Here is an 18,409-nt window from a genome sequence, read left to right on the forward strand (position 1 = left end):
CCCGAAAGACACCTAAAGCTACTCTGGGATACCGGAGAGGGATCGGGACATCCCCAGGCGATCCAGATTCCACAGCAAACTACTCCACCGACAAGAACCTCAACGGAATGGGATGGACCCCGGTATCCTTTCCCCTACCTAGGAACTAGCGCGCCTGTGGGAGAAATCCCAAAGGCCAAAAAGAGGAAGGGCAAAAGGGAGGGGTGGGGAGGAGGAGGAGGAAAGGAAAAAGGGGAGGATGGGGAGGATGGGATAGGGGAGGGGAGATTGGGGGGGTAATTAGGTTCGGTCTGAGGAAGAAGACCGACAGGTCTAATTCCTCAGACCAAGAGCCTCTTCACCACGCCAAGGAGCCCCCCTTGAAGAGGGATTCAAGTGTTAATATGTAAAACGAAAAATAAGTACTGTAATCTTTCTTGGTTCAATAGGAAACTGAATCAATTCACAGGCTTAGCAATTAAAAAGGCCTAATTTTTCCTGAGCATGATATTTTCTACTTTAGCTGGATTAGATGTATTGTGAATTTTGAATTTTTCTAACTGCATCTCATATGATGGAAGATACGGTACATCAATAGAATGACTATACAAACTAATATTTAAAACTAGGTTACTTACTGTATTTTCTGGCATGTAAGGCATGCTTTTTTTTTCCCCACAAAAAGTCTTGGAAAATCAGCCAGCACCTTATATGCTCAAGGTTACACTTTAGTAATTGTTTACTAAAGTTATGTTACAACTGCTGGGAAACATCATCTTACATGTCTTATATGCTCGTGCACCGTATATGCCAGAAAATATGGTACTGTACATAAATGTTAAAATCATAAAATATGGATTTATTAGAAGTATTGAGGATAATTATAATCAGTAAATTCATTGAATGAAGCATTCGACTAATAAAAGTAGAAATAAAATACAGAGCAAGTAATTTCTCTCTCAGTTGGGCTAATTTATAATAGAGATGTCCAAATAACAAAGAACTCTGAATAATGGGAGCTGAAAACAATTCAGAAACAAATTCTGAAATATTTTCCAAACTGAAATCTGGAATTTTCACTTAAACTGAATTTTCAGAAGAATATTCCAATTTCTACTACAATACTAAACTGTATTCACATAAAAATTCTTTAATTTTAAAAATCTCTTATTAAAATTTTCAGAGAGTAGAGCCGAGTACATTACAATATATGTACTAAATTAAAAAATTTTTAAAACAGTCCATGTCATTCAGAAAGTTAAAAATTAGCAATTTATAATTCACAATTTTTTGTTAAAAATTTTGAATGCAAGATTTAAATTAAAAATCTTATTTTCCAAATTTGTGAAAACTGTAAAAAGATTATTACTGTAAAACAAAATTATTTCTACTGTGGGACCCTGGAACATACCACATCTTGTTGACACTGATACTCACCTCTCTGGGCTCCAGTAAGGTTTTTATGTAAGGCATGTGCTTAGCAATGAGTGCCGATCTCCAAGGTTCATTTACAACTCAAGTAACCTGAGGTTCCAGGAATGTATCAGAATCCCAGTTATAATACTCTCTGACTTCTTGGATACTGTACTGAATTTTTCAGGTCCCATGGCTCCCTCCTGATTGGATCAAGATTTGTGCTGGTTTCTACTGCTCTTCAAGATTTTCTTTGGAGAACAATTATTTGCTTGGCTTTCATGATTGTCTGGCTTGCCCAATGCTGGACTGGACTGCCTCACTTTCTTGTGTTATATTTTTTTTGTGTGTGTTTAATGTGGGACTGTTCCTCATTTGTGACCCTGTTGTGTAAGGGCAGCTGCAGGCTTCAGTCACCTCCTGTACTGGTGGACCCAGCACACTTGTCCAAAAATACACAGGATTTGGCACTCATCAAAAAAGTACAGCCTCTGTGTTCATCAAGAGAGCACAGCTAAATCCTTGAGGATATCCAGAGCCTTCTGCTTATAGGTCATGGTGGATAGAGCCTGGGTGCATCTGCAGGCCCCAGTGTTTCTCCTAGCCACTTGTCTATTTACTCTACAACTGAGTCTGCAAATGGCAGCTTTACTGTTAATATTTTTTAATACACTAGCAGTTTCACACCGTGGCACAGTAACCCGAAAAAGAAACACTTTTACCATCATTCATACTATCACTATCTTGCCAGAGGTACGGAGATATGACAGTTTAGATGTCACTCTAAACTGCAAATATCCCAAACCCCTTCTTTAGAGTACATTCACTGTACTTCTCACCTCCAGGACTCAAATCCGGCTAACTGGATGCAGATGTGATTTATACAGATTTTGCAAAGGCATTTGACAAGTGCGATCATGGAGTGATAGCGCACAAAACGAGGGCCATGGGCATAATGGGGAGGGTAGGCAGATGGATTTTCAGGTTCTTAACACAGAACACAAAAAGTAGTAGTAAACAGAGCAAGATCCAGCATTAGTAAGGTCAAAAGCTCAGTGCCTCAAGGCATTGTCCTGGCACCCTTACTGTTTCTCATCCTCACAGCAGACATAGATAAAAACACCCATCACACTTTTGTATTATCATTTGCAGATGACACTAAAATAAGCATGAAAGTCACAATGTTAGAGGACACTTAAAAATTACAGGAAGACATTAGCAGGGTTTTCCAATGGGCAGTGGAGAACAACACGATGTTCAATAGTGATAAGGTCCAGCTACTTAGGTACGGAAAGAATAAAGAACTCAAAAGGAACACTATATAGTGGTACCCCGAGTTTTGAACTGCTACCAACTCTACCAATTATGTAAGTGTGTTATTGTAAGTGCTTTTGTAATGTATTCTTGGGGGTCTGAAACAGACTAATCTAATTTACATTATTCCTTAAGGGAACAAATTCATTCCATAACGACACTCGAAGAGCCTTCTGGAACGAAGAAAGTTCGAAACTCGAGGTACTGCTGTACAAAACTCAAGAGGGTCACCAAACAGAATGAATGGAACACATAAAAGACCCAAGAATAATTACGTCAGCTGACCTTTCTCTTAAAGACCATAACAAGACAAAGATCACGACAGCCAGGAAGATGACGGGGTGGGTATTGAGAACTTTCAAAACAAGGGAAAAAATACTGATGGTGACATTCTTCAAATTGCTAGTGTTCTCTCATTTAGAATATTGCTCAGTGCTGATGGCCCCGTTCAAAGCAGAAGAAATATCAGAGCTGGAACAAATACAGAGATCGTTTATGGCTAAAAGTGAGCCAGTAAGGAGCACCTAAATTACTGGGAACGCCTTCAGGTCTTGAACATGTTCTCATTGGAGCGGAGGAGAGAGAGATACATGATAATATATACAGTGGACCCTCGGGTAATGATGTCATCGGATAACAAAAAAATCAGAAAGCGACATGTTATTACGTCAAAATATTGGCTCGGTTACCGAAAAAACTCAGTTCAGGACATTCTTCCCGAACTTGTCCATGTGGCCTGAGCGGCCCGGCCAGTCCATGTACAGCTAGTGTGCCATTGTTTACAAGCAAATGAGGACGATTCCACTAGTACTTGCGATATACAGTGGACCCCCGCTTAATGATCACCTCCCAATGCGACCAATTATGTAAGTGTATTTATGTAAGTGCGTTTGTACGTGTATGTTTGGGGGTCTGAAATGGACTAATCTACTTCACAATATTCCTTATGGGAACAAATTCGGTCAGTACTGGCACCTGAACATACTTCTGGAATGAAAAAATATCGTTAAACGGGGGTCCACTGTATTTTGTATTATTCCATTGTTTTTAGTGCTTGTAACTGCTAAATAAGCCACCTTGAGCCCAAAGAAAGCTTCTAGTGCCAGCCTTGTGGTAAAGAGGGTGAGAAATACTATTGAATTCAAGAAAAGATCATCACAAAATACGAAAGTGGAGTGCGGGTCTCCGAGTTGTCAAGGTTATATAACAAACCCCATTCAACCATCACTACTATCTTGGCCAACAAAAAGGCAATCAAGGAAGCTGTTGTTGTGAAAGGTGCAAGTATGCTTACAAAACAGAGATTGCAAATACTCAAAGATGTTGAGAGACTGTTGTTGGTGTGGATCAACAAGAAACAATCATCAGGAGATAGTGTTTCTCAGTCAATAATATGTGAAAAGGCAAGGCAGTTGCATGCAGATTTTATTGAGAAAATGCTTCCAAATAGTGCTCATACTAATGAATTTAAGGCCAGCAAAGGCTGGTTTGAGAGATTTAAGAATTATAGTGGCATACACAGTGTGATAAGGCATGGTGAGGGTGCCAGTTCTGACAAAAGAGCAGCTGAAAAATATGTGCAGGACTTTAAGGGGTACATAGAGGCTGAACAATTAAAACCCCAACAAGTGTTCAATTGTGACAAAACAGGCCTGTTTTGGAAGAAAATGCCAAACAGGACCTACATTACTCTGGAGGAAAAGGCACTCCCAGGACACAAGCCTATGAAAGACAGGCTAACTCTCATGTTTTGTAGTAATGCTAGTGGGGATTGCAAAGTGAAGCCTTTACTCATGTATCACTCTGAAACTTCCAGAGTGTTCAAGAAAAACAGTGTTGTCAAGACTAAACTGTGTGTGATGTGGTGAGCAAACAGTAAGGCATGGGTCACTAGGGGCATTTTCCTCGATTGGTTCTGTGACGTGTTTGGCCCCAATGTGAAAAAATACCTCATGGAAAATTAATTGCCACTCCAGTGCTTCCTGTTAATGGACAATGCTCCTGCTCATCCTCAAGACTTGGAAGAGTGAATTGTGGGGGAGTTTAGTTTTATCCAAGTCAAGTTTTTGCCTCCTAACACCACTCCTCTCCACTCCAGCAGGTCATTTGAAACTTCAAAAAACTGTACACCAAAGCAGTGTTTCAAAAGTGCTTTGAAGTGACCTCACACACTGAATTGACCCTAAGAGTGTTATGGAAAGATCACCTCAGTATCCTCAGTTGCATTAACCTTATAGGTAAGGCTTGGGAGGGAGTGACTTCCAGGACTTTGAACTTTGCTTGGAGATAATTGTGGCTAGAATGTGTACAAGAGACGGATTTTGAAGGGTTTGGGGCTAACCCTGAGGAGCCTATGCCAGTTGTGGAATCTATTGTGGCATTGGAGAAGTCCATGGGGTTGGAGTTTAGTGGCGAGGATATGGAAGAGTTGGTGGAGGATGACGATGAAGAGCTAACCACTACAGAGCTGCAAGAGCTTGAGGTGCAACAGCAACACACCACAGCTCAGGAATTTCCTTCAGAGGAGGAGGGAGAGAGAGATGGAGGGAGTTGCCTTCTTCAAATATTAAGGACATTTGTGCAAAGTGAATTGAAGTGCAAACCTTTATGGATGAACATTACCCTGACACAGCTGTTGCAGGATGTATTGGCAACATGTACAATGACAATATATTGTGTCCCATTTTAGGGAAATCTTAAAGAGATGCCAGAAACAGAGCTCTCTGGACAGATTTTTGGTGCGACAGGGGTCCAGTGACTCTCAAGCTGGTGCTAGTGGCATTAAAAAACAAAGAAGGGAGGTAACCCCAGAAAAAGACTTGTTACCTAAAGTCTTTATGGAAGGGGATTCCCCCTTCCAAACAATTGTAAACTCCTCCATCCTCTGCCCTCCTCCCATCTCATCACTCATCAATAAGTCCTCAATAAAGGTAAGTGTCATTTCAGTATTGTTTATTCTGCATGCCTCATTGTTTTCTGTGTAGAGAAATGTATATTTCATGTAAAAAAAAATTCTGTTTAATACTTTTGGGTGTCTGGAATGGATTAATTGGATTTTCATTATTTCTTATGGGGAAATTAATTTGGATAATGAAAAAATTGGTTAAAAACAAGCTCTCTGGAACGGATTAATATCATTACCCGAGGGTCCACTGTACCTGGAAAGTACTTGAGGGCCTGGTCCCTAATATGCACACTGCCATTACATAACGGACTGAGAGATCCAGGCAAGCACCAGACGAGCCTGGCCCATGGCCGGGCTCCGAGAGTAGTGAAACTTTCAAAACTCTTCAAAGAAAGAGCTAATTTCCCTGAATCTCCTAACAAAATATTACCCTGCTCACACTCCAGCAGCTTGTCAAGTTCCAAAAACCATTCATCTCCACTCATTCCTATCTAACAAGCTCACAAATGCCTGCTATATGTCCAAGCCACTTTCACACAAAACCTCCTTTACCCCCCTTCTCTTCATCATTTCCTAAGATGACCCCTACCCCACCTTCCTTCCATTATAGATTTATACTATTGATGAAGAGATTAATATGCCACTGTTGTTTGATATTGCATGCCTCTGTACACTAAACACAGTCTTTCCCATCTGAAGTCTCTTCATTTTGTTTCTACACTGGTTGGGGTCACTCTCTATGGACCACTTATTGGGCATCCCTATCCCAGAGTGCCAGCTGTTTACTGCTTCTGTAAAAGTTTCTTAGTTTGATCTACACCAGATAATATGGAACTATCCCTATGACATTTTCATCCCTATGACATTTTTCATTGCTCAGGATGGGATCCAGTTCTTCCAGGGAGGATGTTTCACTGCTGTTCCCTTATGAGGGCCTAGTCACCTCCCTGAGCTCCATGACTGGTGGTTCATTAACATATGATACCTTGCTGTCATTTATTCTGGTTCTTATGTTTGCATGCAATGGCAGACTTTTCTAGCCTTACAGAATGCTGTTACTTTGCCTTATTGCATTTTTGCATAAACTTAGTACAAGGGTTGGTATGTAGAAGCTCTTAGGAACTGTTTCTGCACAATCATTAGGTGTCTGATGATATTACCCCTCATACTTTAGGATTCTGGTTCCACCTGATTAACAGATGTTTCCTCTTGGTCCACGCAAAACAGAAAACTGCATTTTGACCTCAATGAAAGATGCATTGCTGCATGAGGGGCCGTGGGGACCGCTTTTTCTGACACCTCCCCAAGCTGTTGTGTTTTCACTGCAAATGGGTTTAAATGCATTCTAGGAGTCTCAGGTGATAAGTGAAGGTCACTACATTACTGAGCACAAAGTGCGCACACATATGTACAGGCTTTGTTGAGGTCCAGAGGAGCGAGTATTGGTGTGAGGGAGGTGCAGCATATTCCAGGTGGCCCTCCATGGCCCCAGCACAGAAATGCACCTATCATTATCATCAACAGATTTATTTTAATGCAAGACTGTATAATGAAATACATTCAAAACCTGTATATTAGACTCTGGATTTATTACTTCTGATAAAAAAGTCAACATTCAAAATTATACATTGGCACTCTAATATAAATATCTGTGTTGAGGAGATATAACCATCAACATAATTTTAGTCAATTGACAACTGATAATTATAAACTGATTTAATAATTAGTTGCCCCAAATCCATTAGTGTATATTTTTAATATTTTCACTGAAACCGTTTTCCTCTGAATGTAGCTAATATGCTAAAAAAAACATGCAAACAATGAATCATAACACTTTGCTACTGAAATTACCTTAGATTTTAGGTAAAAATAATGGAACTGCAAACAAATTATATTGCTACAGTATATCTACCGAGGATTGGGCGAGAATCTGCTCTTCTGAAAGTATGATTTCCTGGGTGTCTTGTAGATGAGAAATCTGCTCTGGTGTGGCACTCAGTATTCGAAGTTCACATGTTGGAGACTGAGTTATCACCTAGATGAGAAAAACTAGCAGGATGATCTAATAAGCATCAAAGAATAAATAAATAATAATCTCTAACCAATGAGTCTTCACTTACAGATACAAACACTAAATACAGAACAGCTTCTTGCCACTGCGGCAAATTTGTCTAAAATAGCCCAAAAACCCAAACCTGTACTCAGTAATTGTCTCACAGTGTGCCAGGGGATTGCCTAAGGAGGTAATGAAACACTAGGAGGGAATCCTGTTACCTAGAGGTTTCAGACTTAGGAAAGGCCCTGAAGCTATGTTGTGGAATAAATTATTCAAAGTCACGTTTCTGGCTGCTGCTGGGGTAGCTAGGCCATTGCAGAGATAGTTCATTATTAATTGCTGTTTCTTTTTTTTTGTTTTGTTTTGTTTTCTTTCAACACGTTGGCCGTCTCCCACCAAGGCAGGGTGACCCCAAAAAAAAAAAAAAAAAGAAAGAAAAAACTTTCACTACCAGTCAACACTTTCACCATCACTCATACATAATCACTGTCTTTGTAGAGGCACCCAGATGCAACAGTTTAGATAGTCACTCCAAACTGCCAATATCCTGAACCCCTCCTTTAAAGTGCAGGCATTGTAATTCTCATTTGAGGGACTCAAGTCCAGCTAACAGGTTTTCCGGAAACCCTTCACAAAATATTACCCTCCTCACACTCCAACAGCTCATCAGGTCCCAAAAACCATTCGTCTCCATTCACTTTTATTTAACACGCTCACGCACGCTTGCTGGACATCCAAGCCCCTCGCCTACAAAACCTCCTATACCTCCTCCCTCCAACCTTTTTGAGGATGACCCCTACCCCGCCTTCCTTCCCCTACATATTTATACGTTCACCAAGTCATTCTACTTTGTTACGTTCTCTCTAAATGACCAAACTACCTCAGTAACCCTTCTTCAGCCCTCTGACTAATACTTTTAGCAACTCCACACCTCCTCCAAATTTCCACACTACGAATTCTCTGCATAATATTTACACCAGACATTGCCCTTAGACAGGGTATCTCCACTGCCTCCAGCTGCCTCCTCACTGCAGCATTTACAACCCAAGCTTCACCCATATAAGAGTGTTGGTGCCACTATACTTTCGTACATTCCCTTCTTTGCCTCCATGGATAATGTTTTTTATCTCCACAGATACCTCAACACACTACTCGCCTTTTTTCCTTCATCAATTCTATGGTTAACCTCATCCTTCATAAACCCATCTGCTGACAAGTCAACTCCCAAATATCTGAAAACATTCATTTTTTCCATAGTCCCTCTCTCCAATGTAATATCCAATTTTTCTTTATCTAAATCCTTTGATACCTTCATCACCTTACTCTTATCTATCTATATTCACTTTCAACTTTCTACCTTTACACACCCTCCCAAACTCGTCCACTAACCTTTGTAACTTTTCTTTAGAGAATCTCCCAAAAGCACAGTATCATCAGCAAAAAGTAACTGTGTCAACTCCCATTTTGTATTTGATTCCCCATAATTTAATTACACCCCTACAGGTAATATTCACTTGTAATTGCACCTACAACTTATGATTTATTTTTATATATTAACAAAACCCCACAAACCCTTCCATCACTGCACTTGCCAGAAGGAACATAAAACAACGTGAATACATATGTTTGTGGATGATGTAAGGATTGAATACAAAATAAATAAAGAAGATATGTATCAAAAACCTAGGTAGTAGGTTGGTAGACAGCAACCACCCAGGGAGGTACTACCATCCTGCCAAGTGAGTGTAAAATGAAAGCCTGTAATTGTTTTACATGATGGTAAGATTGCTGGTGTCCATTTTTCTGTCTCATAAACATGCAAGATTTCAGGTATGTTTTGCTACTTCTACTTACACTTAGGTCACACTACACATACATGTACAAGCATATATATATATACACACACCCCTCTGGGTTTTCTAATATTTTCTTACTAGTTCTTGTTGTTTATTTTCTCTTACCTCCATGGGGAAGTGGAACAGAACTCTTCCTCCGTAAGCCATGCGTGTTGTAGGAGGCAATTAAAATGCCGGGAGCAAGGGGCTAGTAACCTCTTCTCCCGTATATATTACTAAATGTAAAAGGAGAAACTTTCGTTTTTCCTTTTGGGCCACCCCGCCTAGGTGGGATACGGCCGGTGTGTTGAAAGTGTGTTGAAAGAAAATGTATCAAAAGGATAGTTTTAAAAATGAAGTATCAGAATGTGGGGCAGAAGTTTGTGGCTATAGGAGGGTGGGTGCAGGAGAAAAGAGAAGCAATTGGTGGAATGATGAGGTAAAGGGTGCGATAAAAGAGAAAAAGGTAGCTTATAAGAGGTTTTTACAAAGCAGAAGTGATATAAGTAGGGCAAAGTATATGGAGAGTAAAAGGAAGGTGAAGTGAATGGTGAGAGAGTACACAAGAAGAGCAAATGATAGAGTGGGAGAGGCACTGTTAAGAAATTTTGCTGACAATAAGAAAAATTTTTGGAGATAAACAAGTTAAGAAAGCCTAGGGAACGAATGGATTTGCAGTTAAAAGCAGAGTAGGGGAGCTAGTAGATAGGGAGCTGGAGGTATTGGGTAGATGGTGGGAATATTTTGAGGAACTTTTAAATGTCAATGAAGAAAGGTAGGCAGTAATTTCATGCACTGGCCAGGGAGGTATAACATCTTTTAGGAGTGAAGAAGAGGAGGATGTGAGCATGGGGGAGGTGTGTGAGGCATTACAAAGAATGACGGGGGATACAGCAGCTAGAACTGATGGGATCATGACAGAAATGTTCAAAGCAGGGGGAGATATAGAGTTGGAGTGGTTGGTATTTTTGTTTAATAAATACGTATATGAAAGAGGGGAAGGTACCTAGGGATTGGCAGAGAGCATGTATAATTCCTTGCTACTTCTACTTACACTTAGGTCACACTACACATGCATGTACAAGCAAATACTATATACTAACCCCTCTGAGCTCTGGGTTTTCTTCTATTTTCTTCCTAGTACTTGTTCTTGTTTATTTCTGCTTATCTCCATGGGAAAGTGGAAAAGAATTCTTGCTCCGTGAACTATGCATGTCGTAAGAGGCAAGTAAATACCAGGAGCAATGGGCTACTAACCCCTTCTCCTGTATAAATTACTAAAAATAAGGAAAAGAAAAACTTTATAAAATTGGGATGTTTGAATGTGCATGGATATAGTGATGATAAGAAAGAGATGATTGCTAATGTTATGAATGAAAAGAAGTTAGATGTCCTAGCCCTAAGCAAAACAAAGCTGAAGGGGGTAGGGGGGTTTCAGTGGGGAAAAATATATGAGATTAAGTCAGGAGTACCTGAAAGAGTTAGAGAGGGTGTGGCAGGCAAGTTTGAGGTGCCAGGTGTGAATGATAATGGGGAGCATTTGATTGAACTTTGTATAGAAAGGGGTTTTGTTACAGGTAACACATATTTTAAGAAAAAGAGGATAAATAAGTATACAAGATATGATATAGGGCATAATGACAGTAGTCTGTTGGACTATGTACTGGTAGATAAAACACTTGGGTAGACTTCAGGATGTACATGTTTATAGAGGGGCCACAGATATATCATCACTTTTTAGTTGTAGCTACAGTGAGAGTAAAAGGTAGATGGGATACAAGGCAAATGGAAGCAGCAAGTAAGAGAGAGGTGAAGGTTTATAAACTAGAGGAGGAGGCAGTTAGGGAAAGATATAAACAACTGTTGGAGGACAGATGGGGCAGTGTGAGTATAGGTAATGGGGTAGAAGATGTATGGGGTAAGTTTACAAATGTAGTGTTAGTGTGTTCAACAGAAGTTTGTGGTTACAGGAAAATGGGTGTGGGAGGGAAGAAGAGCAATTAGTGGAATGATGATGTAAAGAGAGTAGTAAGAGAGAAAAAGTTAGCATATGAGAGGCTTTTACAAAGTAGAAGTGATACAAGGAGGGAGGAGTATATGGAAAGAAAAGGAGAGGTTAAGAGAGTGGAGAAGCAATGTAAAAAGAGATCAAATGAGAGAGTGAGTGAGATGTTATCAACAAATATTCTTGAAAATAAGAAAAAGTATTGGAGTGAGATTAATAAGATGAGAAAGCCTAGGGAACATATAGAGGAGAGGAGAGGAGAGTTATTAAACGGAGAGTAAGAGGCATCGGAAAGATGGAGGGAATATTTTGAAGAATTGTTAAATGTTGACGAAAATAGGGAAGTTGTGATTTTGTGTATAAGGCAAGGAGGAATAACATCTTATAGGAGTGAGGAAGAACCAGTTGTCAGTGTGGGGGAAATGCATGGGGCAGTGGGTAGAATGAAAGGGGGTAAAGTAGCTAGGATTGATGGGATAAAGATAGAAATGTTAAAAGCAGGTGGGGACATAGTTTTGGAGTGGTTAGTGCTTTTATTTAATAAATGTATGGAAGAGGGTAAGGTACCTAGGGACTGGCAGAGAGCATGTACAAAGGCAAAAGGAACAAAAGAGAGTGTAAAAATTATAGGGGAATAAGTCTGTTGAGTATTTGTAGTAGGTTGGTAGACAGCAACTGCCCAGGGAGGTACTACCGTCCTGCCAAGTGAGTGTAATATGGAAACCTGTAATTGTTTTACATGATGGTAGGATTGCTGGTGTCTTTTTTTTCTGTCTCATAAACATGCAAGATTTCAGGTACGTCTTGCTACTTCTACTTACACTTAGATCACACTACACATACATGTACATGTTTTTATTTTTTTATTATCACACTGGCCGATTCCCACCAAGGCAGGGTGGCCCGAAAAAGAAAAACTTTCACCATCATTCACTCCATCACTGTCTTGCCAGAAGGGTGCTTTACACTACAGTTTTTAAACTGCAACATTAACACCCCTCCTTCAGAGTGCAGGCACTGTACTTCCCATCTCCAGGACTCAAGTCCGGCCTGCCGGTTTCCCTGAACCCCTTCATCAATGTTTCTTTGCTCACACTCCAACAGCACGTCAAGTATTAAAAACCATTTGTCTCCATTCATTCCTATCAAACACGCTCACGCATGCCTGCTGGAAGTCCAAGCCCCTCGCACACAAAACCTCCTTTACCCCCTCCCTCCAACCTTTCCTAGGCCGACCCCTACCCCGCCTTCCTTCCACTACAGACTGATACACTCTTGAAGTCACTCTGTTTCGCTCCATTCTCTCTACATGTCCGAACCACCTCAACAACCCTTCCTCAGCCCTCTGGACAACAGTTTTGGTAATCCCGCACCTCCTCCTAACTTCCAAATTACGAATTCTCTGCATTATATTCACACCACACATTGCCCTCAGACATGACATCTCCACTGACTCCAGCCTTCTCCTCGCTGCAACATTCATCACCCATGCTTCGCACCCATATAAGAGCATTGGTAAAACTATACTCTCATACATTCCCCTCTTTGCCTCCAAGGAAAAAGTTCTTTGTCTCCACAGACTCCTAAGTGCACCACTCACCCTTTTTCCCTCATCAATTCTATGATTCACCTCATCTTTCATAGACCCATCCGCTGACACTTCCACTCCCAAATATCTGAATACATTCACCTCCTCCATACTCTCTCCCTCCAATCTGATATCCAATCTTTCATCATCTAATCTTTTTGTTATCCTCATAACCTTAACTCTTTCCTGTATTCACTTTTAATTTTCTTCTTTTGCATACCCTACCAAATTCATCCACCAATCTCTGCAACTTCTCTTCAGAATCTCCCAAGAGCACAGTGTCATCAGCAAAGAGCAACTGTGACAACTCCCACTTTATGTGTGATTCTTCATCTTTTAACTCCACGCCTCTTGCCAAGACCCTCGCATTTACTTCTTTTACAACCCCATCTATAAATATATTAAACAACCACGGTGACATCACATCCTTGTCTAAGGCCTACTTTTACTGGGAAATAATTTCCCTCTTTCCTACGTACTCTAACTTGAGCCTCACTATCCTCGTAAAAACTCTTCACTGCTTTCAGTAACCTACCTCCTACACCATACACCTGCAACATCTGCCACATTGCCCCCCTATCCACCCTGTCATACGCCTTTTCCAAATCCATAAATGCCACAAAGACCTCTTTAGCCTTATCTAAATACTGTTCACTTATGTGTTTCACTGTAAACACCTGGTCCACACACCCCCTACCTTTCCTAAAGCCTCCTTGTTCATCTGCTATCCTATTCTCCGTCTTACTCTTAATTCTTTCAATAATAACTCTACCATACACTTCACCAGGTATACTCAACAAACTTATCCCCCTATAATTTTTGCACTCTCTTTTGTCCCCTTTGCCTTTATGCAAAGGAACTATGCATGCTCTCTGCCAATCCCTAGGTACCTTACCTTCTTCCATACATTTATTAAATAATTGCACCAACCACTCCAAAACTATATCCCCACCTGCTTTTAACATTTCTATCTTTATCCCATCAATCCCGGCTGCCTTACCCCCTTTCATTTTACCTACTGCCTCACGAACTTCCCCCACACTCACAACTGGCTCTTCCTCACTCCTACAAGATGTTACTCCTCCTTGCCCTATACACGAAATCACAGCTTCCCTATCTTCATGAACATTTAACAATTCCTCAAAATATTCCCTCCATATTCCCAATACCTCTAACACTCTATTTGATAACTCTCCTCTCCTATTTTTAACTGACAAATCCATTTGTTCTTTAGGCTTCCTTAACTTGTTAATCTCACTCCAAAACTTTTTTTTATTTTCAACAAAATTTGTTGATAACATCTCACCCACTCTCTCATTTGCCCTCTTTTTACATTGCCTCACCACTCTCTTAACCTCTCTCTTTTTCTCCATATACTCTTCCCTCCTTGCATCACTTCTACTTTGTAAAAACTTCCCATATGCTAACTTTTTCTCCCTTACTACTCTCTTTACATCATCATTCCACCAATCGCTTCTCTTCCCTCCCGCACCCACCTTCCTGTAACCACAAACTTCTGCTGAACACTCCAACACTACATTTTTAAACCTACCCCATACCTCTTCGACCCCATTGCCTATGCTCTCAATAGCCCATCTATCCTCCAATAGCTGTTTGTATCTTACCCTAACTGCCTAACTTGTGGCATTTATGGATTAGGAAAAGGCGTATGACAGGGTGGATAGAGGGGAAATGTGGCAGATGTTGCAGGTGTATGGTGTAAGAGGTAGGTTACTGAAAGCAGTGAAGAGTTTTTACGAAGATAGTGAGGCTCAAGTTAGAGTATGTAGGAAAGAGGGAAATTATTTCCCAGTAAAAGTAGGCCTTAGACAAGGATGTGTGATGTCACTGTGGTTGTTTAATATATTTATAGATGGGGTTGTAAGAGAAGTAAATGTGTGAGGGTTTTGGCAAGAGGCGTGGAGTTAAAAGATAAAGAATCACACATAAAGTGGGAGTTGTCACAGTTGCAAATACTGATGACACTGTGCTCTTGGGAGATTCTGAAGAGAAGTTGCAGAGATTGGTGGATGAATTTGGTAGGGTGTGAAAAGAAGAAAATTAAAAGTGAATACAGGAAAGAGCAAGGTTATGAGGATAACAAAAAGATTAGGTGATGAAAGATTGGATATCAGATTGGAGGGAGAGAGTATGGAGGAGGTGAATGTATTCAGATATTTGGGAGTGGACGTGTCAGCAGATGGGTCTATGAAATATGAGGTGAATCATAGAATTGGTTAGGGGAAAAGGGTGAGTGGTGCACTTAGGAGTCTGTGGAGACAAAGAACTTTGTCCTTGGAGGCAAAGAGGGGAATGTATGAGAGTATAGTTTTACCAACGCTCTTATATGGGTGTAAAGCATGGGTGATAAATGTTGCAGCGAGGAGAAGGCTGGAGTCAGTGGAGATGTCATGTCTGAGGGCAATGTGTGGTGTGAATATAATGCAGAGAATTCATAGTTTGGAAGTTAGGAGGAGGTGCAGGATTACCAAACCTGTTGTCCAGAGGGCTGAGGAAGGGTTGCTGAGGTGGTTCGGACATGTAGAGAGAATGGAGTGAAACAGAGTGACTTGAAGAGTGTATCAGTCTGTAGTGGAAGGAAGGCGGGGTAGGGGTCGGCCTAGGAAAGGTTGGAGGGAGAGGGTAAAGGAGGTTTCGTGTGCGAGGGGCTTGGACTTCCAGCAGGCATGCGTGAGCGTGTTTGATAGGAGTGAATGGAGACAAATGGTTTTAATACTTGACGTGCTGTTGGAGTGTGAGCAAAGTAACATTTATGAAGGGGTTCAGGGAAACCGGCAGGCCGGACTTGAGTCCTGGAGATGGGAAGTACAGTGCCTGCACTCTAAAGGAGGGGTGTTAATGTTGCAGTTTAAAAACTGTTGTGTAAAGCACCCTTCTGGCAAGGCAGTGATGGAGTGAATGATGGTGAAAGTTTTTCTTTTTCGGGCCACCCTGCCTTGGTGGGAATCGGCCAGTGTGATAATAAAAAATAAAAAAAAAATAACTGCCTCCTCTTTTAGTTTATAAACCTTCACCTCTCTCTTCCCTGATGCTTCTATTCTCCTTGTATCCCATCTACCTTTTACTCTCAGTGTAGCTACAACTAGAAAGTGATCTGATATATCTGTGGCCCCTCTATAAACATGTACATCCTGAAGTCTACTCAACAGTCTTTTATCTACCAATACATAATCCAACAAACTACTGTCATTTCGCCCTACATCATATCTTGTATACTTATTTATCCTCTTTTTCTTAAAATATGTATTAACTGTCACTAAACCCCTTTCTATACAAAGTTCAATCAAAGGGCTCCCATTTTCATTTACACCTGGCACCCCAAACTTACCTACCACACCATCTCTAAAAATTTCTCCTACTTCAGCATACAGGTCCCCTACCACAATTACTCTCTCACTTGGTTCAAAGGCTCCTATACATTCACTTAACATCTCCCAAAATCTCTCTCTCTCCTCTACATTCCTCTCTTCTCCAGGTGCATACACGCTTATTATGACCCACTTTTCACATCCAACCTTTACTTTAATCCACATAATTCTTGAATTTACACATTCATATTCTCTTTTCTCCTTCCATAACTGATCCTTCAACATTACTGCTACCCTTTCCTTTGCTCTAACTCTCTCAGATACTCCAGATTTAATATCATTTATTTCCTCCCACTGAAACTCCCCTACCCCCTTCAGCTTTGTTTCGCTTAGGGCCAGGACATCCAACTTCTTTTCATTCATAACATCAGCAATCATCTGTTTCTTGTCGTCCGCACTACATCCACGCACATTCAAGCATCCCAGTTTTATAAAGTTTTTCTTCTTCTCTTTTTTAGTAAATGTCTACAGGAGAAGGGGTTACTAGCCCATTGCTCCTGGCATTTTAGTCGCCTCATACGACACGCATGGCTCACGGAGGAAAGATTCTTTTCCACTTCCCCATGGACAATAGAAGAAATAAAGAAGAACTAGAGCTATTTAGAAAAAGGAGAAAAACCTAGATGTATGTATATATATATGCATGTGCGTGTCTGTGAAGTGTGACCAAAGTGTAAGTAGGAGTAGCAAGATATCCCTGTTATCTAGCATGTTTATGAGACAGAAAAAGAAACCAGCAATCCTACCATCATGCAAAACAGTTACAGGTTTCTGTTTCACAGTCATCTGGCAGGACGGTAGTACTTCCCTGGGTGGTTGCTGTCTACCAACCTACTACCTACATGTACAAGCATATATATACACACCCCTCTGGGTTTTCTTTCTAGTTCTTGTCCTTGTTTATTTCCTCTTACCTCCATGGGGAAGTGGAACAGAATTCTTCCTCCGTAAGCCATGCGTGTTGTAAGAGGCAACTAAAATGCCAGGAGCAAGGGGCTAGTAACCCCTTCTCCTGTATATATTACTAAATGTAAAAAGAGAAACTTTCGTTTTTCCTTCTGGGCCGCCCCGCCTCGGTGGGATACGGCCGGTGTGTTGAAAGAAAGAAAGAAAGAAGTCTGTTGAGTATACCTGGTAAAGTGTATGGTAGAGTTATTATTGAAAGAATTAAGAATAAGATGGAAAGCAGGATAGCAGATGAACAAGGAGGCTTTAGGAAGGGTAGGGGGTGTGTAGACCAAGTGTTTGCAGTGAGGTATATAAGTGAACAGTATTTAGATAAGGGTAAAGAGGTTTTTGTGGCATTTATGGAATTGGTACAGGCATATGACAGGGTGGATAGGGGGGCAATGTGGCAGATGTTGCAAATGCATAGAATAGGAGGTAGGTTACTGAAAGCAGTAAAGAGTCTTTACGAGGATAGTAAGGCTCAGGTTAAAGTATGCAGGTGAGAGGGAGATTATTTCCCAGTAAAAGTAGGCTTAGCTGAGGATGTGTGATGTCACCATGGTTGTTCAATATATTCATAGATGGAGTTGTAAGAGAAGTGAATGCTCGGGTGATGGCAAGAGTTGTGGGGTTAAAAGATAAAGAATCTAACACAAAGTGGGAGTTGTCACAGTTGCTCTTTGCTGAGGACACTGTGCTTTTGGGAGATTCTAAAGAGAAGTTACAGAAGTTGGATGATGAGTCTGGTAGGGTATGTAAAAGAAGGAAATTAAAAGTGAATGAAGGAAAGAGAAAGGTGATGAGGATAACCAAAAATTTAGGTAACATAAGATTGGATATCAGATTGGAGGGAGAGAATATGGAGGAGGGGAATGTATTCAGACATCTGGGAGTGGACATGTCAGCAGATGGGTCTATGAAAGATGATGTGAATAACAGAATCGATGAGAGGAAACAGGTGAGCAGTGCACTGAGGA

General features: G+C 40.8%; 1 protein-coding gene across 5 annotated transcripts in view; it reads right to left on the reverse strand.

Moving 5' to 3' along the window:
- Positions 1 to 18,409, reverse strand: part of LOC128684075 (protein BANP-like) — a 76,572-nt gene that overhangs the window by 11,388 nt on the left and 46,775 nt on the right. For 3 of the 5 annotated variants that reach the window (XM_070091240.1, XM_070091247.1, XM_070091227.1), the window contains exon 8: positions 7,524 to 7,646. The exons of 1 other annotated variant lie outside the window; for it this stretch is intronic. In XM_070091240.1, coding sequence (XP_069947341.1) covers positions 7,524 to 7,646 — 123 coding nt within the window. Of the gene's footprint in view, positions 1 to 7,462; positions 7,647 to 18,409 lie in introns of all 5 variants that reach the window. One more of the 5 variants, XM_070091252.1, reaches the window with a different exon arrangement.

This window comes from Cherax quadricarinatus, chromosome 3 (genome assembly GCF_038502225.1).
Source record: "Cherax quadricarinatus isolate ZL_2023a chromosome 3, ASM3850222v1, whole genome shotgun sequence".
Classification (NCBI taxonomy): domain Eukaryota; kingdom Metazoa; phylum Arthropoda; class Malacostraca; order Decapoda; family Parastacidae; genus Cherax; species Cherax quadricarinatus.